Here is a 25000-nt window from a genome sequence, read left to right as displayed (position 1 = left end):
GTGTCCATGCCATTGAGTTAACTAATAAATAGCTCTATACTTAAAACTGTTGTTTACAAGATTTCCACTAAGAATATTTAATACAAAGTCAAATAACTATTCAGCAGACCTTCCAACTTTCCTCACTTTACAATCCTACTACTAGAAATTATCTCCATGTATTTTTTATGAGTTTAACCTCATTAGAGTACAGTACAGTACAGCACAGTACAGTACAATACAGTACAGTACAGTACAGTACAGGACAATACAGTACAGTACAATACAGTACAGCACAATACAGTACAGTACAGCACAGTACAGTACAATACAGTACAGTACAGTACAGGACAGGACAATACAGTACAGTACAGTACAGCACAGTACAGTACAATACAGTACAGTACAGTACAGGACAATACAGTACAGTACAATACAGTACAGCACAATACAGTACAGTACAGTACAGCACAATACAGTACAGTACAATACAGTACAGTAATGTACAGTACCATGCAATACAGTACAGTACAGTACCATACAGTACAGTACAGAACAGTACAGTACCATACAGTACAGTACAGTACCATAGAGTACCATACAGTACCATACAGTACAGTACAGTACAGCACAGTACAGTACAGCACAATACAGTACAGTACCATACAGTACAGTACAGCACAATACACTACAGTAAAGTACAGTACCATGCAGTACAGTACAGTACCATACAGTACCATACAGTACAGTACAGCACAGTACAGTAACATACAGTACAGTACCATAGAGTACCATAGAGTACCATACAGTACCAAACAGTACAGTACAGCACAGTACAGTAACATACAGTACAGTACCATAGAGTACCATACAGTACCATACAGTACAGTACAGTACAGCACAGTACAGTACAGTACCATACAGTACAGTACAGCACAATACAGTACAGTACATTACCATACAGTACAGTACAGGACATTACATCACAGTACAGTACCATACAGTACCATACAGTACCATACAGTACAGTACAGCACAGTACAGTAAAGTACAGTACAGTACCATACAGTACAGTAAAATACATTACAGTACCGTACAGTTCAGTACCATACAGCACAGCCCAGTACATCACAGCACAGTACACTACCATACAGTACAGCACAGTACGGTACCATAGAGTACAGTACGGTACAGCACAACACAGTACAGTACCATAGAGTACCATACAGTACAGTACAGCACAGCACAGTACAGTACCATACAGTACAGAACCATACAGTACCATACAGTACAGTACAGATCTATACAGTACAATACAGTACAGTACAGTACAACACAGTACAATACAGTACAGTACAGATCTATACAGTACAGTACACTATCATACAGTACAATACAGTACCATACAATACAGTACAGTACCATACAGTACAAAATAGTACAGTACAGAACCATACAGTACAGTACAGCACAGTACAGTACCATACAGTACAGTACCATACAGTACAGTACAGCACAGTACAGTACCATACAGTACCATACAGTACAGTACCATACCAAACAGTACAGCACAGTACAGTACAGTAAAGCACCGTACCATACAGTACAGTACAGTACAGTACAGTACCACACCATACAGTACAGCACAGTACAGTACAGTAAAGCACCGTACCATACAGTACAGTACCATACAGTACAGTACAGCACAGTACAGTACAGCACATCACAGTACCATACAGTACAGTACCATACAGTACAGTACAGTACAGTACAGCACAGTACCATACAGTACAGTACAGCACAGTACCATACAATTCAGTACAGTACAGCACAGTACAGCACAGTACAGTACCATACAGTACAGCACAGTACCATACAGTACAGTACCATACAGAAAAGTACAGTACAGCACAGTACCATACAGTACAGTACCATACAGTACAGCACAGTACAGTACAGCACAGTACCATACAGTACAGTACAGCACAGTACAGCACAATACCATACAGTACAGTACCATACAGTACCGCCACAATTACAGTACGGCAGTACAGTACCATACAGTACAGTACAGCACAGTACAGTACCATACAGTACAGTACAGCACAGTACCATACAGTACAGTGCCATACAGTACAGTACAGTGCCATACAGTGCCTTACAGTGCCTTACAGTACAGTACCATACAGTACAGTACAGTACCATACAGTACAGCACAGTACCATACAGTACAATACAGAACAATACAGTACAGCACAGTAGAGCACAGCACAGCACCATACAGTACAGTACAGTACCATACAGTACCGCCTGTTCAGCTGGCCTGTTCTTCAGTACAGTACATGCCATACAGTATATACAGTACAGTACCATACAGTACCGCCTGATACAATACAGTACCGCCACAGTACAGTACCATACAGTACCAGTACCATGATACCAGTACCATACAGTACTCATACAATGATACCATACCAGTATCATACAGTACAGTACCGCCTGATCTCATACAGTACAGTACCATACAGTACAGTACAGTGCCATACAGTACCATACAGTACAGTACCATACAGTACAATACAGTACCATACAGTACAGTACCATACAGTACAGTACCATACAGTACAGTACCTTTTAAATGCAAACAACACAATACCACTTTGATACCATTTTATAAAGTACAGAGTACCAGTACCCGCCTGATACCAATGCAACTAGTACCGCTGGTACAGTACCATACAGTACAATACAGCACAGTACAGTACCATACAGTACAGTACAGTACAGTACAATACCATACAGTACAGTACAGCATAGTACAGTACAGCACAGTACAGTACAATACAGTACAGTACAATACAGTACAGTACCATACAGTACCAAACAGTACAGTCCAGGACAGTACAGCACAGTACAGTACCATACAGTACAGTACCACAAAATACCATACAGTACAGTCCAGGACAGGACAGTACAGTACCATACAGTACAGTACAGGATAGTACAGTACAGTACCATACAGTACAGCACAGCAAAGTACCATACAGTACAGTACAGTGCCATACAGTACCTTACAGTACAGTACCATACATTACAGCACAGTACCATACAGTACCATACAGTACAGCACAGTACAGCACAGCACCATACAGTACAGTACAGTACCATACAGTACCATACAGTACAGTACAGTACCGCCTGATACAATTACACTGAACTGATACCTACAAATTACTACGCTACAGTACCAATACTGATGCCATACAGTACCCAGTACAGTATCGCCACAGTACAGTACAGTACCATACAGTACCATACAGTACAGTACAGTACCGCACAGTACAGTACAGTGCCATACTGTACCATACAGTACAGTACCATACAGTACCATTCAGTACAGTACAGTACCATACAGTACAGTACCATACAGCACAGTACCATACAGTACAGTACAGCACAGTACCATACAGTACAGCACAGTACAGTACCATACAATACAGTAGAGTACAGTACCATACAATACAGTACAGCACCATACAGTACATTACAGCACAGAACAGCACACTACAGTACCATACAGTAAAGTACAGCACAGTACAGTACTATACAGTACAGTACAGTACCATACAGTACAGTACAGTACCATACAAAAGTACAGTACCATACAGTACAGTACCATACAGCACAGTACAGAACAGCACAATACCATACAGTACAGTACCATATAGTACAGTACAGTACCATACAGTACAGTAGAGTACAGTACAGCACAGTACCATACAGTACAGTACAGTACAGCACAGTACCATACAGTACAGTACAGCACAGTATAGTACCATACAGTACAGTACAGTACAGTACAGCACAGCACAGTACAGTACAGTACAATACAGTACAGTACAATAAAGTACAGTACCATACAGTACCAAACAGTACAGTCCAGGACAGTACAGCACAGTACAGTACCATACAGTACAGTATCATCAAGTACCATACAGTACAGTCCAGGACAGGACAGTACAGTACCATACAGTACAGGACAGGACAGCACAGCATAGTACAGTACCATACAGTACCATACAGTACAGCACAATACCATACAGTACAGTACCATACAGTACAGTACCATACAGTACAGTACAGTATCGTACAGTACAGTACCATACAGTACCATACAGTACCATACAGTACATAATACTCACTATAGTGACAGGATGGTAAACTCACCCTTTTACTAAGACATATAACAGGCCAGAGAGAGCAGCCACAGGTACACAAACAGAAGCAGCAGCCACACAGAAGCCACCGGGCAGATACTGGCAGAGTCTTCCTGAGGACGGTGTTCACTCTCCCCACCGAGCCTGTGAACTCTTCGGGAGCTAACCTGCCAGTCAGCGCACTTGGGAAATCTCGACAGAAGCGATTGCTTAGACCGAACCTGAAACAAAACAATTCTACCTTAATAATGATCATAATGGAAAAGTTGATGTTCTGGGTAAACACAAGAAATACACTCTGCCACGTTCATAGAGTAATCCGGTGTGTATATAATTTGTAATAAAAGTTTAAAGTCCTGTTATAATAGTCGAGATAAGTTTACTTCTCTAGAAACAAGGACACCATTTGTAATGACGGCATCACGAAAATTGTGACCAAGTCCCAGGTTGCTCATCTGACTTTCTGCCTCATTTACACACAATTGCAGGGTCTCAATTGTTTCTCTTACATGGACAACACAACATATATAATGTATATAATTTCTCACTCGTGATTTATTTTTTCAATTTTGTATTTGTTTATGGATATTATTTTTATTAGTTTTAATATTTTATTTGTATTAATTTGCTATTTAATTTATTAATTGTTGTAATAATAATATTAGATATTATTATTATTATTATTATTATATTATTATTTATTATTATATTTTCGCCCCCCCAGGCCCTGATGTGGGACATTACCTTTGTCTCGGTGGGCTAATGCCCGTAAAAAAACAAAAAAAATTGTGACCTTTTCATATCTTTTGTGTGGCTTTTTACCCTCTTTTCCCCCCAAAACAATACAATTGATGAAAAGTGCAAACTATATTCTTTAAATAATGTTTCTGAATGCACCTTATACAATATACATGAATAATAATAAGGTAACACAAGAGGAGATGGGACGCCATTGTTTTCGTTTGTGTTTACAGCCAGGAGTCCGGGACGATAGTTCTACACGAGAAAACTAAGAAAATAAGACCCTGGTTGTAGCAGTAGTAAATTTAATGTAAAAAAATTTATATATATGTTTTAAGTAACGTTATTTAATGTTAATAAATGGAACCACTAATGGCAAAGAAAAAAAAAAGAAGATGGATTGGGAACACCAACATATACGTGCGCATTTAAGGATACTGCGTCATAAATCTTAAGAATATGTACAAAAGATTCATTATTGTTTATTACTGAATATGTATTGATTGAATTAATGTTGATATACAGTGGTCCCTCGGTTAACGATTTACCTTCCATAAGATTCTTAACTTCGGTTAACGAGCAATCCCTCGATTAACGAGTTTCTTATGAGCCGACCTCAACATGTTTTCGCTAGCATTTGGCGGTCAACCAGCTGTAGTATTAGTCCGCTAATACAGTAATCGGTTCTAGGGCTTAAATTCCTTACTATTTTAGTAAACATCAAGAAGTTTGTACTATTCAATAATTTTAAAAGTTTTATATTAAATTTTTTAGTCGGTTTAACAATTATTGAACATAATTGAAGTACAGTATTACCCCGCTTTACACGGTTTCACTTTCCGCGATTTCTCAATTACGCAGTACCTTGCCAGAACCGGACTTTCACTTTCCGCAGTGCATCTACTCATATACGCGTGAAGTATAATTTTTTTTTTATTTAGCTCATAAAATTCATACAAATTACCCGGCCAGAATATAATTTACATTGCTGGAATTCTTACAATATGATGATCATTTTGAATATAAACATCATGGATTTTGCATTAGACATACAAATTTTAGATCTAATGTAATAATTTGGTTTACACAAAGCAGTATTTTATCTTTTGTGCAAAATATATGAAGTTTACATACAAAATATTCCCTGACCTGCAAGGAATCCAGAAATGTCAATTATATTATCCTAACTTTAGTCTGAGGTATTATTTATTACTAGGGCCCGGATAGTTATGCACTAAAAAACCATGAAATATGCATGGAAATATGCACTAAAAACAGGGGAAATATGCATTTATATGCACTAAAAATGTCACTTATAAAGCCAAGAATGCAGGTTATACGGAAACAAAATAGTTAATATAAACTAATGTTAATGTTTATTAAGCAATAAACGTAATGTATTTAACAGTATACTGTTCCAGGAATGACTTTAGGCACTTGTTATTCAGTTTATGCAATGGAATATCCGCTGAAACAAATGCCTTGCACAAATCTGCGTTGAACTGGGAACGATCAGGCCCTGACTTACTGGAACATGCAAGAAGTAGTTGTTGCTCCTTTTGTGCACTATTGGACTTAACAGCTTCAAGTCGGATGTGCTTGCTTGTTTTAAGGTGTTGTTGGACTTGAAATTTCTTGCTCGCTGTCACTGGTGCTTCACAATATTTACAAAACAGTACACTTCCATCAGTAGTAAATGCATCAAATTCCTTTACATATGATCTCAGCACTTCATTTTGGTTTCTTTGTACTTTCGGCATTTTCACGAGCAGCAGAAGAGAGTAGCTCCACACAGCAGCACTGCTCCTGACTGACTAACTCACTAGTCCAATGAGTCATGACCAGGTGTGGAAACGACAGATTAAAGCGACGTGACCTCACCTCACTTCACCTAACACACCTCACCTCACCTCCCAGTACCACGTGTGCTCATTCAGTGGCAACAAAGAGATACTGCCAGATGAATATTTTACCAAAATATGCATTTATATGCAGTTATCTAGGTAATATGCACTTATCATAGAAATCACGCAAAATATGCATTTGCATATGAAATATGCAAATGCATAACTATCCGGGCCCTATTTATTACTAAAAGTTAAAATCTAGTTTTTTCACTCAACATTTCTCTGGTAGGGAGGGAAGGTGGGGGGTGGGGGAGAGGGTTGGGGCCGACCAACCATCTGGCGCAGTTTGCAGAGGGGAGGCAAGTTAGGGTACTTTGATTGACAGATAGTGTCGTGAAGAATACTTTTTTTTTTTATTAACTGAAGATATTTGTTTCAGCTCATAAAATTCATACAAATTACTGGACCAGAATATAATTTACATTGCTGAAATTCTTACAATATGATGATCATTTTGAATATAAACATCGTGTATTTTGCATTAGACATACAAATTTTAGATCTAATGTAATAATTTGGTTTACACAAAGCAAGTATTTTATCTTTTGTGCAAAATATATGAAGTTTACATTCAAAATATTCCCTGACCTGCAAGGAATCCAGAAATGTCAATTATATTATCCTAACTTTAGTCTGAGGTATTATTTATTACTAAACGTTAAAATCTAGAGTTTTCACCCAAACATTAATCAGAGAGGTAGGAGCTAGTGAGCTGGGAAGAGGGGGGATTTGAGTCCATTATTTGAATGGACATTAACCTGGCGACTGTATTTCTCTTAAATATAAATTGTGTGAGCATACCATCATAAAATTTAGATGTTATTTTTACTACAACATAGGTATTGTGTCGGAAAAAGTGGAGTTTGGGGGTCGGGCCAGTCTCTATTGGAATTAATCCCATATGTTCTGTTGTTCACTTTACGCAGTTTTCACTTTCCGCGGTACCCTGTGGGTTCAATTGACCGCGTAAATCGGGGTATAGGAAGCTAGCTTTTTGCGCGCCAAACAGCCTGTCAACACACCAAACAGGCGTCAGTCTTTGTGTATTTCAGTAGAGGTAACATCTTGCTTGAGACTCTCTTCAACTAAATGCTTTTTTTCTGTTTCCAAGCAAATTATTGGTCATTTTGAAATTTATTTTACATATTGACAATATATAGCGCAGTGCAGTGTTGATTTAAAGAAAATATTCTTTATTTACTGTACAGTAATTTAAACTTAAAATATCACGTGTTGAGATAATCAAGCATGGGTCCCAAGAGATCAAGAAAAGCGATTTATATCCAAGCAAAGTAAGAAATTATTAAGAAACATGAAGAAGGCATTAAAACAAATGTGCTATGCAAAGAATATGGCATGTCGACATCAACTGTGTCAACAATTCTTGAACAGAAAGACAAATTCAAGGAAGTGAAAGTGAGACAAATCAACCAGAGTGTTTAAAGGTATAGCCCTAATAGCAGAAACAGCGAGGTTACTTCTCATCTGGATTAGGGAAAAACAGATGAAAGGTGATTCAGTTTCTACTGAATTTATTTGTGAAAGAGCCAGGGAGATTTACAAACATTTAAAGACAGATCAACCTGGTTCTTCAGGCACAGAATTTGAAGATTTTAGGGCCAGCAAAGGCTGGTTCGGAAAATTTAAGAAAAGAAGTGACATATTTAGTGTTGCTAGGCATGGTGAGGCTGCTAGTACTGATAAGGAAGGGGCAGCAAAGTTTTTAATGGAATTTAAAAAACTGATGGATAAAAAAAATTATCTTCCACAGCAAGTGTTCAATGTGGACGAAACTGGGCTGTTCTGGAAAAAGATGCCCAAAAGAACATTCATCACCAGAGATGAAGCCTCTTTACCTGGGTATAAACCCATGAAAGACCGTCTCACTCTATTGCTTGGTGCCAATGCTTCAGGGGCTTTCCGACTGAAGCCTATGCTTGTCTACCACTCTGAGAGCCCCAGGGTGTTCAAGCAACAGAAAGTGGTAAGAAGACGGCTTGGAGTTTATTGGAAATCCAACCGTAAGGCATGGGTGACAAGACAGCTCTTTAATGAATGGGCTGTTGAGGTGTTTTGCCTTCTGTCAAGAGCTACCTAACCACCAATAAACTCCCTTTAAATGCGCTTCTCCTCATGGATAATGCCCCTGGTCATGACCCTCAACTTGCCAGAACTTTGGAGTCTCAATTTGACTTTGTGAAAGTGTTGTTTTTGCCTCCCAACACTACATCAATCATACAGCCAATGGACCAGAATGTGATCAGCAACTTCAAGAAGTTGTACATGAAGAATATGTTCAGGTGTCGTCATCAGGCAACTTCCACTGATCCTGAACTAGCACTGAAACAGTTCTGGAAGACACAATTCAACATCCTGGAGGCTGTAAAATTGATTGTGTCATCATGGCACTAGATCCCTCAATTCTTCATGGAAAGCACTGTGGCCATCAGTAGTCCATGATTTTGAGGGATTTCAGGATGACACAGAGTTGGACCAGGAGACTGTGTCCATTGGTCAGTCATTGGGCCTTGAAGTGGAGGAGGATGATGTAGAAGAGCTTGTGATGTCTCATGAGCAGGAACTTACTCCTGAAGACTTGCAGCAACTAGATGAGATGTTAGAGGCTGACAGTGGTGAGGAGGAAACGGAAAGTGATGCCCATATGTCAACTTCAGAGTTGAAAGATGTTGTTCACTACTGGGAGAAGTTCAGGAAACTGGCTTCAAGGCACCCAGATGTGGAAAAATATCTGAACTAACTTTGAGTCATATTGAGGACACAATGGTCTCCTTCTTTAAACATGAGTTAATTATGAGGAGGAGAGATGCCCCACAGACAAAAATTGACATTTTCTTCAGTAAAAGGCAGCGGGAACAAGATGCTAGCCCTCAGCCTTCCACTTCAAGGAGGAGAGAGGATGTTTCTGGTGGAGAATCTGTCAGTCCAGAGGTTCCTGAGATTTTCATGGAAGGTGACTCACCTTCCAATAAGCAGTAAAATGCTTCTCCTCCACCTCCACTTCCTTCTCTTCTCCTCCACCTCCCACTTCAAATTCACATCAGCATCATCATCCAGGAGCCTTCTACATACACACCTCAAAGTAAGTGTACTTTACTACCTTTTTTGTTGATTTTAGGCAATTTTCGGTGAGCTGGAACCAATTACCCAAAAACCCATTGAAACAATGGTTTCAGTGAACGAGTTTTTCGGTTAATGGGCAACCTTTTGGAACGACTTGTGCTCGTTAACCGAGGGACCACTGGATGTGAAATGAATAATGCAATTCATTAATAATACATAGAATATTAAAACACACACGGGGAGACAAGACGGCATTGTTTTCGTGAGTGACGATGGTTCTACATAAGAAACTGAAGAAAATAAGACCCTGGTTGTAGCTGTAGTGAACTTAATTTTAAAAAATTGAATACCTGTATGTATGTTTTAAGTACAGTACAGTCATTTCTGCTACAACGCGTGATTTGTCTACGCAAATTGGCTATAATGCGATTGATGAATAGAAGAACGATATTTGTAAAACGCGAATGTGTTGGCTGTAACACGATTCCACTCAAACGTTTTAAGTGTACTGCCGCTTGGCGGGGTTATGCAGTGTTTACAGTTCACGTTCGACATCACATGTTCAATTGATTCATGTGTTTTGTTTGTGAAGTGTTATTTGATAGGGACTATAAATTTCATCCTTTTTTTACAAATTTAGCTGTTCCCATAAATACTGTATGAAAAAAATAAATAAAAATAATGTTTCGCAGTGCGGACTAATAGCGTTTTACACCCGCGCTCTCTGTTTCCATCACACGATCAGTTGAAACACGTGGGCCAGTGTTCTTCAGTCTTGGAAAAGTTTCAACATCAAGCATGCAATTGACATCATTGTGGAGGACTGGGGTGATGTAAGGAAGGACTGCTTGAGTGGAGTTTGGTGGAAGCTTCTCCCAGATTTAATTCATGATTTTAAAGGCTTTGATGCATCAGAGGAGCTCCCAAAAATAAAAGAAAATTGCGTTTCTCTTGTAAAGTAAGTTGGCTTTGCTGAAGTGGAAAGTGCTGATGTTGAGGAACTGCTCGAGTCCCACTGTGAAGACCTCTCTACAGCTGATCTACAACAACTTGTTGCTGCTGGGGAAATAGAAGATGATGAAGTCCGGGATGCAAAACCATGAGAGCTTCCCACTTCTCTTTTGTCTTCTATCCTGAGGGAAGTTGCAGTTGCAGTTCGTGGTGTTAAATCTTTTTTGGCACCTTATGAACAGCTTCTTTGTGAAAGAAGAAAGACGGAAAAGCAGCAAACATTAGACGTCTTTTATAAGTCAACCCTCAAGAAGCAGTCTGAAGACACTGAACCACAGCCATCCACTTCTGGAATTAGACGTATTTTTCGTCCCTCCCATGCAACCAAAACTGCACCTGATGATACTGATGATGACAACTGTCAACTCCTGTCTGCATGACTCCTCAACCTCAACCTTCTCCCCCATCAAGTAATATTCATATTTTTCCAAGGTAAAGTGTTACATTTACTGTATGATTTCATTATTAGATATAAATGTAACATTTATTTAGACTGTGCTATCATTTGTGTTAGGCTAACTACTAAATTTTTTTTTATTTCGAGTAATCTGCACCAAACCCTTTTTCTCCATAAGCCCTGTTATTTCTATTGCGCGAATTTCTACAACGTGAGGTTTTACAAGAACACAACTATCGCGTTGTAGCAGAACTGACTGTAATGCTATTTAGTATTAATAAATGGAACACTAGAAGTAGCTAACCACTCATGTTAAAGAAATAAGGCAAGACGATTGGGAACGCCAGTGTATGAACAGTAAGTGCGTACATGTGAAAACATATCGTCATTTCTCTACATATGAATATGAAAGCAACACTTACTTACTGTTCATATTTGTTTTAAATAATATGTACGAATGTAAAACAAAAATTCTATTCACCAATGGCGGTAAAGTCTAAAACATAAGGACAGCCTATGAATATTGTGCGAGTTTTTACTCAGATGGCTGAAGCTTTCCATAAAGCTGTTGCTGAAACTGTTACTGAACCTGAAGTTGATGTTGAAGCTGCTTATGATGCTGAAGTTGATGGTTTAGGCCTTCGAATAATAAAACTGCCCAAAGAGCCTTTCACAGCTGCTTTCTCTTCTCATTACAATACAGTGGTCCCTCGGTTAACAAACACAATTCGTTCCAGAAGGTTGTTCGTTAACCGAAAATTTCGTTAATCGAAACCATTGTTTCATTGGGATTTTGGGTAATTGGTTCCAGCTCACCAAAAATTACATGCAAACTAAAAATAAATGCAGTAAAGTACACTTACTTTGAGGTGTGCATGTGCAGTAGAAGGCTCCTGGTTGATGATGATGGGAATTAGAAGTGGGGGTGGAGGAGAAGGGAGAAGAGAAGGCAGTGGGGGGTGGAAGAGTAATCACCCCATGCTTCATGCCGCCATTTCACCCATAAAATTTTAAGTTCACTTGGTGTAATTCAAGATTATTTTCTTTAAATCAACACTGCACTGCATTATATATTGTCAATATGTAAAATAAATTTCAGAATGACCAATAATTGTACTGTAAAAACGTAAAAATAGTTTATGTTCAAAAGAGTCTCAAGCAAGATGCTACCTCCACTGAGCAGAGACTCAAACTGACACCATTCAGGGTGAGTCAAGTGGCTGTTTGGCGCACTAAAAACTAGTTCCCTGTACTTCAATTATGTTAAATAATTGTTAAAATGACTAAAAATTTTAATATAAGACTTAGAAAATTATTGAATAGTACAACCTTCTTGATATTTACTTAAATGGTAACGAATTTAAGCCCTAAAACCGATTACTGTATTGGCAGAGCAGCTGGTGAGCAGCCAAAAACATGTTGACACGATTTCGTAAGAATTTCGTTAACCGAATTTTTGTTCGTTAATCGAGTTGAAGATTCTTATGGAAGCTAATTCATTAACCGAAATTTCGTTAACCGAGGCGTTCGTTAACCGAGGGACCACTGTATACATTTTTATGTGGAGGTCATTTGCTTTTATTTAAATTTTAATGCTTTGTTCTGTTAATGGATCCACTTCAGAAAATATGTTCATTGCTTGCTCCATATAATATCCACAGACCTCTCACTTTTTTCATATCGTTTTAACACATCTAGTTTCTTGGCTAAGCTTGGCACTTTCTATTAGCTTTTGAAACAACACTACCATCAATTGCTCTCTTGCTCATGTTGAATAGGGATGGAAAAATGCTGTAAGAAACCTGAGAAAGTTTTTCTCCTGTTCCAGATGCATGAAAACAAAAGGCCCGCCAAACTCCGACTGTTTTTTACCACTCATTAGCCAGGCAGCTTCTTTGCACAAGGCGCTCTTCATTTTTTTTACAGTGTGAGATTGTGAGATGGAGTACCATCGTACGATATGTTTTCCCATGTGTGGAAGTGGGAGCTTGTCTGTGGCAGCGCCCGGTTGCCAGTCACCAGCTGATGTGTAAGAGTAAAATCTGCAGAGAACCTGGACAATTATTCAAACCTCTCACATACAGTAATTTTTTTATTACAATACATCTCAGGATTTAGTTATTATTATGAAAATGTAATTTTATTTCATTTTTATTATATTTTGGTCGTAAATACGAATGAAATAAGGATGTAAACCGAATTGGGTCCTAAATTATCTAGGGTTTCAAATACAAAAAGTTGTTGGTCGAACCGTTGTTATCCGAGGCTTCCCTGTGATGACATTGTTTGGACTTTGTTTTGATGATGCCTGATGCTAGTTAACATGACAACATAGTGCTGTTATTGTTTTGATGATTCACTAATGAACCACTGGGATATATCATCAGTTGTATTAATTAATGGGTCAAATTTTACTTTAACTACCATAATTATTTTGGTGTTTAGAGTCAAGATAGGCTACAGGGGGAACATGTTAAGTTTTGGTCATCCCTGTATACTTAGACATGCAGACTATGTTTTTTTTTCTGGTAGTTTGTGATGTGGTATGAACGGTTTAGACCTTTATTTCCATCGGAAATCACTAGTTTTGAGTTACTACCCCACCCCCTCCAGGGATGCAGACATGGAGCGTGAAATTGTCACTCCAAAGAGGGGGTTTCGCCAGTAGAGAGAGGTCGGGGAAAGTGGGAGTCAAAAAACAAGCAAGTCCTGGGAAGTAAAATTAGTTACTCAGGACAAGGGGTAAAACAGGACCAGGGAAGGTTAGGTTTAAATGTATACTATACAAACAGTAGGAGCGTTAGAAATAAAATAGACTTGCTGAGAGCGGTTGTATGTACCGAGAATGTAGACGTCATAGCAATCACCGAAACTTGGATGAATCTGGCGAGCAAAATTTTTTTATCAGAGTACCACATAGAAGGGTACAACCTTTTTCACAAGGACAGGTAAGGTAGGAAGGGGGGAGGGGTCGCACTCTTCGTCAAGGATACATTAAAATGTTGTATTAATAATTCAATAAAGGGTGAAATAGGAACCGAGTCTGTATGGGTAGAAATCACAGAAGGAAGAGAAAAACTAATTATGGGAGTGATTTACAGGCCCCCAAGTCTTGGGAAAGAAGCAGCTCAGCCCATATGGCAGGAAATGAGTAGGGCAGCAAAATATAACAACCTGTGCATTATGGGGGATTTCAACTTCAGAAATATTGACTGGGACAACATTGTAGGTGACTATGAATCTGAAAAGACTTCCTAGATGCAGTACAGGACAATTTTTTGAAACAACTAATTACAGAACCTACTAGAGGTGACAATATATTAGACCTAGTATCAACAAATAAAGAAAATATTATCAGAGATATCACAGTAGGGGAAGAACTAGGTAACAGTGATCACAGAGAAATCAGGTTCACCCTAAATTGGGAAACGAAAAACAATGCCAATATGGTCAGAGTCCCAAACTTTCAGTTGGCGGATTATCAGGGGTTAAGAAGGTACCTAGGTGAGGTCACCTGGGAACAGTCATGTCAGTCCCCAGTAGGAAGGGGTGAGGTCATAGATGACACTAGTATACTACATAAAGCACAAGAACAAAATATACCATACAGAAAAATCTATGTTTGTCTTTGGTACCCCCAAAATGTTCTACACTACTGAGGGTATACAAACACTTGTTATCTTAAAAATAGGTTCTTATTCTCGTACGGGAGATAAATACAGATGGACCAAGAAACTCGCTTCCACACCATAAGGACTGGTGGTCTCCACTCTCTGTATCACTGCGCGCTGGCATGTACAGATGCCAGCATTCATAAGCTGAATACATAAAATGTAAATATGATAATTCATATACAAAATGTAAATATGATAATTCATATACATAACATGGTGCATAATAAATGGAAACATTACATAGGATTAATACATGTTCTGTAATACTTTACTATACATAATTAATAGAGTAATATATGAATACACAGCTTAAGGTACTACTTCGTGTCCATATTATACAAAAAATTAGGTCAAATAAGAATGAGCCAAGGTGGATGACCAGAAAACTTAAACATGACATAGGAATAAAGAAAGTAATTTTTAAGAAATTAAAGGGAGGGGAGGAGCAGCTCAGAAATAGGTATAATGAACTATCTAGGAATGTTAAGAAAAATGTAAGGAAAGCAAAGAGAGACTATGAAATCGAAATAGCAAGAGAATCCAAGGCAAATCCCAAGGGATTTTTCCAGGTATATAGAACAAAGGTCAAGGACAAAGTTGGGCCTTTAAAGTCAGGGAGGGGAGAAGTGATAAATGGCAGTGAAGAAATAAGCAAAGCATTGAACAGCTACTTCTTATCAGTTTTCACAGAAGAAATTTGCGAGGAAATTCCAGAGGTGGAACTGATATTTAGGGGAAAGGAAGAAGAGAAATTAAAGAATATCACTATCAGAAAAGAGGATGTTCTTAAGAGGATAAATAAACTAAAGAAGACAAAATCCCAAGGGCCGGATGAAATTTTCCCTCGAGTCTTGAAAGAGTGTAGGGAACAGATTAGCGGACCCCTCGTAAATTTATTTACAAAATCATTAGACACCGGAGTTGTGCCAGACTTGTGGAAACAGACAAATGTAGTACCCATATTCAAAAAAGGAGACAGAGCATCAGCGTCAAATTACCGGTCGATCAGTTTGACGTCAGTAGTGGGGAAATTTCTTGAATCAATTATAGCAGATAGCATCCGATCGCATCTAGAGAAAAGCAAATTAATCTACGACTCTCAACATGGGTTTACAAAGGGAAAATCTTGTCTAACAAATCTGCTGACGTTTTTTAGGAAAGTCTTCGAGGTAGTAGATAATGAAGAAAATTACGATGTTATTTACTTAGACTTTAGCAAAGCATTTGACAGAGTACCGCATCAGAGGCTTCTGAGAAAAATTAAGGCTCATGGTATCGAGGGGAATGTTTTAAACTGGATAAAATCATGGCTCACCGATAGAACGCAGAGGGTCAGCGTAGATGGTGTTAAATCTGAGTGCGGCCGTGTAACCAGTGGGGTTCCCCAGGGGTCAGTACTAGGCCCACTCTTGTTCATAATCTACATAAACGATCTAGATACTGGGATCAGCAGTGACATAAGCAAGTTTGCGGATGACACCAAAATAGGGCGGCAGATTAATTCAGGGCAGGATGCAAATGCATTACAGAAGGATCTAAATAAACTGCAGGGGTGGTCTGAAAAATGGCAAATGAAATTCAACACCAGCAAGTGCACCTCGATTTTGCGGTTCAGTTCTGGTGCCCCTATTATAGAATGGATATTAATTCACTAGAGTCGGTGCAGCGAAGAATGACGAAAATGATTCCATATCAAGATAGGTTAGAAAAACTAAACTTGCATTCCCTAGAAAGACGAAGAGTGAGGGGAGATATGATAGAAGTATTTAAGTGGGTGAAAGGAATCAATAAAGGGGATATAGATAAAGTTCTTGTAATATCCGAGCAGGATAGGACTCGGAGCAATGGATTTAAGTTGGATAAGTTTAGGTTTAGGAGGGAGATAGGAAGGAACTGGTTCACAAATAGAGTGGTGGACGAGTGGAACAAGCTTAGCAACTTTGTAGTAAGTGCTGGAACGCTGGAAAGTTTCAAAAAGAGGCTAGATAGATTCATGGATGATGGAGAGTGGTACAGGTTGAAAACCCTTTATCCGAAATTCCGAATACCGAAAAGCTCTGAAAACCGAAAGTTTTTTGTGGAGCATATATTTTTTTTTTTTTTTTTTTTACAGGGATTAGCCCACCCAGGCATAGATCACTGACCCACATCGGGGCCTGGGGGGCGAAAATGTAATGGTAATACTAATTATTATTATTATTATTATAATAATAATAATAATAATAATAATAATAATAATTATTCATAGTAAATAAAAATTTTAATTAAAAAATACACCAAAATAAAATAATAATGGTAACAATAATACTGTATTAATAAAATAATACTAATAATACTAATACAGGTTGTACCTCTCTAGTCCGGCAACCTCGGGACCTGACCGGTGCCGGACCATGGAAATTGCCGGACCATGGAAATTCACCCTTTTCCTGGATAGATAGTGACTTGTGCTTATGCCTGGAAGCACTAGCACCACTTTCTCTGCGTCATGGTCTCTTTGAAGACATATTGAAGGGTTAAATGTCGTATAGTAGCTTCTTAAATTTCGCGAGTTTTTAATTCTTAACGTATTTTATTGGAACACACACAAAAATAAATAAATAAAAATTTTGACGGCGGAAACTTGAATTTCGACGGGTTTGAATGGCCCGCCAATGTGCAGACGACGTGCATAATAGTGTAAACAGCGTCATTTCTCTTATGTACAAAAGATTCATTATTGTTTATTACTGAATGTCTTTTTTATTGAATTAATGTTTATGTGTGCAAAATGAGCAAGACAATTCATTAATAATACGTAGAATATTAAAACACACGAGGAAATGACAAAGCATTGTTTTCGTTGATTACAAAACCAGTGACTGACTGGTTCTACATATAAAACTGAAGAAAATAAGACCTTGGTTGTAGCTGTAGTAAAATTAATATGGTTGTTTTAAGTAATGTTATTTAATGTTAATAAATGGAACAATAAAAGTAGCTGACGATAATGGTAAAGAAAAAAGAGAGATCGAATATGTAAATGCGCATGCGCACACGTGAAAACATATCGTCATTACTTTACATAAGAATATGAAAGCAACACTTATTTACTGTTCATATATATTTTAATTAATGTTTCTGAATTTGTTTTTATTGAATTAATGTACGTGTGTGCAAAATTAACAATACAATTTATTAATAATACGTGGAATATTAGAGGAGACGAGACAGCTGCCGGCATTGTTTATGTTAAAGCTTACGAAACCAGTGACTGATTGGTTCTACATATAAAACTGAAGAAAATAAGACCCTGAGTTTAGCTGTAGTAAAATTAATGTAAAAAAATTAATATGGTTGTTTGAAGTACCTGTAATGTTATTTAATGTTAATAAATGGAACAATATAAGTAGCTAACCATTAATGGTAAAAAAAAATTGAGACTGCGCGTATGTAAGTGCGCACATGTGAAAACATATCGTCATTACTCTACATAAGAATATGAAAGCAACACTTATTTACTGCTCATATATATTGAAGGGTTAAATGTTGTACTCTGTATAGACAAGCAGAGAGAGAGAGAACAGCCGAACTGCCGGATGTAAACAAACCTTAATTTCCCGCAGCTTTGTTGTTTTGTTTTTTTATGGGGATTAGCCCACCTGGGCATAGGTCACTGACCCACATTGGGGCCTGAGGGGCAAAACTTTAATACTCCTGTAATAATAATAATTATAATAATAATTCAGAAAAAAAGAAAAAAGAAAAAAAAGAAGCTGCCTATCTACCTATTGGACAAACTAAAATCGTTCCGGACCACAGAATGCCGGACTAGAGAAAGTACAACCTGTAACAATAATAAAGAAATACAAGACCTAGACCTATGAATTATTATTACCTGTATTATTATTATTATAATTATTAATATATTTTCCCCAGGCCCCAATGTGGGTCAGTGACTTGTGCCCGGATGGGCTAATACAAAAAAAAAAAAACCTAACCATTCTGAAAACCGAAAAATTCCGAAATCCGAAATGCCTCTGGTCCCAAGGATTTCGGATAAAGGTTGTCAACCTGTAGTAACTCTCGACAGGAGCTGCCATGCACAGGCCAACCGGCCTATTGCAGACTCCTTATTTTCTTATGTTCTTACGGGTGTATGTTAAGCTAACCTTATACCTTATCATAACTAACCTAACATAATTATGATCTGTATTTTCTCATGCGATAGAAAAATGTTTGTGACAGAAATCCCGTAGAGATAATTTTTGTTATTGTTTAAAGTATTTAATCCAATAGTTAGAATCTTAAGGTTCCCCAGATGACCCAAACCAAAATAATACCAATATTGTTTAGAATGTTTATACTATGAAATATGTTGTTTGGGCAGCTAATATACAATGAGTTAGTTAATGTGCTTAGTAATATTTATATTCAACATAGTATTACTGTGTTGCACAGTAAAGCACAACTAATTATCTAATAATATTTATTTACAGAGCCAATCAGCCGAGAAAGTTGGACAACTACTTCCAGGGTTCATCAAGGCAGATGAAATAAGTTTACCATAAGTAGATGTGTTTATGATAAGAGAGTATTATAAAGAACTCCACCATCCAGCTATGAAGTACATTAAATTACATCTGTCATCTGATCATCTCAAGTCCCTAGTCCTTCCACAACATTAAATAAAGACATCAGTTACAAAAACTTACATTGTCCAGACATGAAATAGAGAACAGTGATGTAAACTTCCCTGTTGGAATTATCGGTCTTTGGCATCATTTTGGCAGCAAGCAAGTATATACACACCATGATACTTGAGCAGTAATTTATTTTAACCTAACAATAAGGTATGACTGTGTATATCAACATTGTATATGGCCACAAGTCCTGTATTTCTCCTGGTAACAACACACACACCACAGCAGGCAACCTCCACGTTTCCTCTCAGCAGCTCAGCGCAACCAGTGACGTCACAACCAATCACAAAGCTTTATGCAGTCACGTGACTTTTTACCAACGTTAACCGTTATTTTTTACACTTTTTGGCCCAATTTATTTTAAAATATCATCACCATAGTTATTTTAAGCGTTTTCTTTACCCATTGACCACCCATCTTACCAAAAAATTCCGACCGTCAACTCGTCCATTGTTCACGTGAAGATTAAGGACCCAAGCTTATCTAATGCTAATCTACCTTAATCTATCTCCTCTAAATTAACTAAGGGGAACGACTGAGCACAGGGGACAAGGAGACTGTAGTGGGAGCGGGCAAACAAAACAAAAGGTGACAGAGAACTCATGCAAGCAACGATGGTAATGGAAATCAGTCAAAGTTAAAACCAACACACAACAGACAGAGGACTCAGCACACAACAGACCGAGGACTCAGCACACAACAGACAGAGGACTCAGCACACAACAGACAGAGGACTCAACACACAAACAGACAAGGGACTCAGCACTAACAGACAGAGGACTCAACACACAACAGACAAGAGACTCAACACACAACAGACCGAGGACTCAACACACACAACAGACAGAGGACTCCAGCACACACAACAGACCGAGGACTCAGCCAACAGACAGAGGACTCCAGCACACAACAGACAGAGGACTCAACACACAACAGACAGAGGACTCAACACACAACAGACCAGAGGACTCAACACACAGCACAGACAGAGGACTCAACACACACAACAGACAGAGGGGACTCAGCACACAACAGACAGAGGGACTCAGCACACAACAGACCGGACTCAGCATACAACAGACAGAGGGACTCAGCACACACAACAGACAGAGGACTCAGCACACAACAGACCGAGGACTCAGCATACAACAGACCCAGAGGACTCAGCACAACGAACCGAGGACTCAACACACACAGCAGACAGGACTCAACACACAACAGACGGGACTCAGCACACAACAGACAGAGGACTCAACACACAACAGACAGAGGGACTCAACACACAACAGACAGAGGACTCAACACACACAACAGACAGAGGACTCAGCACACAGCACCAGACAGAGGACTCAACACACAACAGACAGAGGGACTCAACACACAACAGACAGGACTCAGCACACACAACAGACAGAGGACTCAACACACAGCATAGACCGAGGACTCAGCACACAACAGACAGGACTCAGCACACAACAAGACGAGATAAGCACATGGGGCGGGGGACTCAACACACAGCTATAAACAGAGGACTCAGCACACAACAGACAGAGGACTCAACACACAGCATAGACAGGACTCAGCACACAACAGACAGAGGACTCAGCACACAACAGACAGAGGATTCAACACACGGCAGGGCAGGGACAGCACACAACATAGACAGAGGGGACCAACACACAACAGACCAGAGATTTCCTTTGTAAACAGAGGACTCCAGCACAGCAGGCAGGACTCAGCACAGCAGACCAGGAGAACCAGCACGCTCAGGGCCAGGGGACAACACTACAACAGACAGAGGACTCAACACACAACAGACAGAGGACTCAACACACAACACTGAACAGAGGACTCAACACACAACAGACCCAGAGGACTCAGCACACAACAGACAGGACTCAGCACACAACAGACAAAGGACTCAACACACAACAGACAGAGGACTCAACACACAACAGACAAGGAGATTAGCACACAGCAGACCAGAGGAGACTCAACACACAGCAAAGAACCAGGACTCAGCACACAGCAAATGAAGACTCCTTTGTGAGCCAGAGGACTCCTTTGGCAGACAGAGGACTCAACACACAGCCAGACAGGACTCAGCACACAACAGACAGAGGGACTCAACACACAACAGACAGGGGACTCAACACACAACAGACAGAGGACTCAACACACAACAGACCGAGGACTCAGCACATGGGCAGGAATTCCTTTTGTAGGCTGGAACTCATGCAGCAGACAGAGGGACTCAACACACAACAGACCAGGAACCGGCACAACAGACCCAGAGGACTCAGCACACAGCAGACCAGAGGATCAACACACACAACAGACAGAGGACTCAACACTTACACAACAGACAGAGGACTCAACACAACAGACAGGACTCCAGCACACAACAGACAGAGGACTCAGCACACAACAGACCTGAGAACCAACCACTTGGGGCAGGGGACAACACACAACAGACAGGACTCAGCACACAACAGGACTCCAGCACACAGCAGACGGAGGACTCACAGCACAGCAGACAGAGACTCGCACAGCAGACAGAGGACTCAACACACAACAGACAGGACTCAGCAGCAGACCCCGAGGGACTCAGCACACAACAGACAGAGGACTCAACACACAACAGACAGAGGACTGCTTTTGGCGAATGAGGGACTCAACACACAACAGACCGAGGACTCAGCACACAACAGACAGAGGGACTCAACACACAACAGACCGAGACTCAGCACACAACAGACAGAGGACTCAACACCAACAGACAGAGGGACTCAGCACCCCAACAGACCGAGGACTCAACTACAACCAGACAGAGGGGACTCAACACACAACAGACAGAGGACTCAACACACAGCAGACAGAGGACTCAACACACAACAGACAGAGGACTCAGCTTTACAACAGACCGAGGACTCAACACACAACAGACAGAGGACTCAACACACAACATGAACAGGACTCAGCACACAGCAGACAGGGGACTCAACGCACACACAACAGACTGAGGGACTCAGCACACAACCAGACCGAGACTCAACACACAACAGACAGGGACTCATACACAACAGACAGAGGACTCAACACACACAACAGACAGAGGACTCAACACACAACAGACCAAGGACTCAACACACAACGTGAGAGGACTCAGCACACAACAGACAGAGGACTCAACACTGGCAGGCAGAGGGACTCAGCACACAACAGACAGAGGACTCCAACCTGGCACTGAACCGAGGACTCAGCACACAACAGACAGAGGACTCAACACACACAACAGACCGAGACTCAGCACACAACAGACAGAGGACTCAGCACACAACAGACAGAGGGACTCAACACACAACAGACAGAGGACTCAACACTGGCACTGAACAGAGGACTCAACACACAACAGACAGAGGACTCAGCACACAACAGACAGAGGACTCAGCACACAACAGACCAGAGGACTCAGCACACAACAGACCGAGGACTCAACACACACAACAGACAGAGGACTCAACACACAACACAGACAGAGGACTCAGCACACAACAGACAGAGGACTCGGCACACAACAGACAGAGGACTCAACACACAACAGACAGAGGACTCAGCACACAACCAGACAGGACAGCACACAACAGACAGAGGACTCAACACACAACAGACAGAAGGACTCAACACTTTTGGCAGGGCCAGAGGACTCAGCACACATCAGACAGAGGGACTCTAACCCCACACAACAGACCAGAGGGACTCAACACACAACAGACAGAGGGACTCAACACACAACAGACAGAGGGACTCAGCACCCCCAACAGACAGGGTTTTCAACACACAACAGACAGGGACTCCAACACAACAGACCGAGGACCCAACACAACAGACAGAGGACTCAACACACAACAGACAGAGGGGACTCAGCACACAACAGACAGGACTCAACCACCCCCAACGAAGACAGAGGGACTCAGCACACAGCAGACACACACAACAGACAGGGACTCAACACACACAACAGACAAGGGACTCAGCACACAACAGACAGGACTCAGCACACAACAGACAGAGGACTCCAGCCAACAGAAAGGACTCAGCACAACAGACAGGACTCAACACACAGCAGACCGAGGACTCCTTTAGCAGACAGAGGGACTCAGCCAACAGACAGAGGACTCAGCACACACAACAGACCCAGAGGGACTCAACACACAACAGACAGAGGGGACTCAGCACACAGCAGACAGAGGACTCCAACACACAACAGACCGGGGACTCAACACACAACAGACAGAGGACTCAGCCAACAGACAGAGGACTCAGCACACAACAGACAGAGGACTCAACACACAACAGACAGAGGACTCAGCACACAACACTGAACCAGAGGACTCAACACACAGACAGAGGACTCAACCTTACACAACAGACCGAGGACTCAACACACAACAGACCGAGGGACTCCAACACCTAACAGACCGAGGACTCAGCACACAACAGACAGAGGGACTCGAGAGGTACACTGGCACTGAAGACCGAGGACTCAACACACAACAGACAGAGGACTCAGCACACAACAGACCGAGGACTCAGCACACAACAGACAGAGGACTCAACACACAACAGACAGAGGACTCAACACACAACAGACCAAGAGGACTCAGCACACTGAACAGAGGGACTCAACACACAACAGACCGAGGACTCAACACACAACAGACAGAGGACTCAACACCTACAACAGGCAGGACTCAGCACACAACAGACAGAGGACTCACTTTAACAGACTGAGGACTCCAACACACAACAGACCGAGGACTCAACACACAACAGACAGAGGACTCAACACACAACAGACAGGGACTCAACACACAACAGACAGAGGACTCAACACACAACAGACCAAGGACTCAACACACAATAGACAGAGGACTCAGCTGCCGGACTCTACACCAGACAGAGGACTCAGCACACAACAGACAGAGGACTCCAACACACAACAGGGCCGAGGACTCAGCACACAACAGACAGAATGCTTTTAACAGACGGACTCCAGCACTGACAGACAGAGGACTCAGCACACAACAGACAGAGGACTCAACACACAGCAGACAGAGAGGACTCCTTTGTAGACAGGGACTCTTTACAACAGACAGAAGGACTCAGCACACAACATGAACAGAGGGACTCAACACACAACAGACCAGAGGACTCAGCACACAACAGACCGAGGACTCAACACTAGCAGACAGAGGGACTCGCTTACTATAGACAGAGGACTCAGCACACAACAGACAGGGGACTACGG

At 40.6% G+C, this 25000-nt stretch overlaps 1 protein-coding gene across 1 annotated transcript in view; it reads right to left on the bottom strand.

Annotated features, from left to right (window-relative positions):
* LOC121875373 (cysteine-rich hydrophobic domain-containing protein 2-like) overlaps positions 1 to 25000 on the bottom strand; it is a 44642-nt gene that overhangs the window by 10112 nt on the left and 9530 nt on the right. The window contains exon 2 of the mRNA XM_042379928.1: positions 4207 to 4417. Coding sequence (XP_042235862.1) covers positions 4207 to 4417 — 211 coding nt within the window. The remainder of the gene's footprint in view (positions 1 to 4206; positions 4418 to 25000) is intronic.

This window comes from Homarus americanus, unplaced genomic scaffold (assembly GCF_018991925.1).
Source record: "Homarus americanus isolate GMGI-L3 unplaced genomic scaffold, GMGI_Hamer_2.0 scaffold56159, whole genome shotgun sequence".
Lineage (NCBI taxonomy): Eukaryota > Metazoa > Arthropoda > Malacostraca > Decapoda > Nephropidae > Homarus > Homarus americanus.
This window is presented reverse-complemented; position numbering and strand designations above follow the sequence as displayed.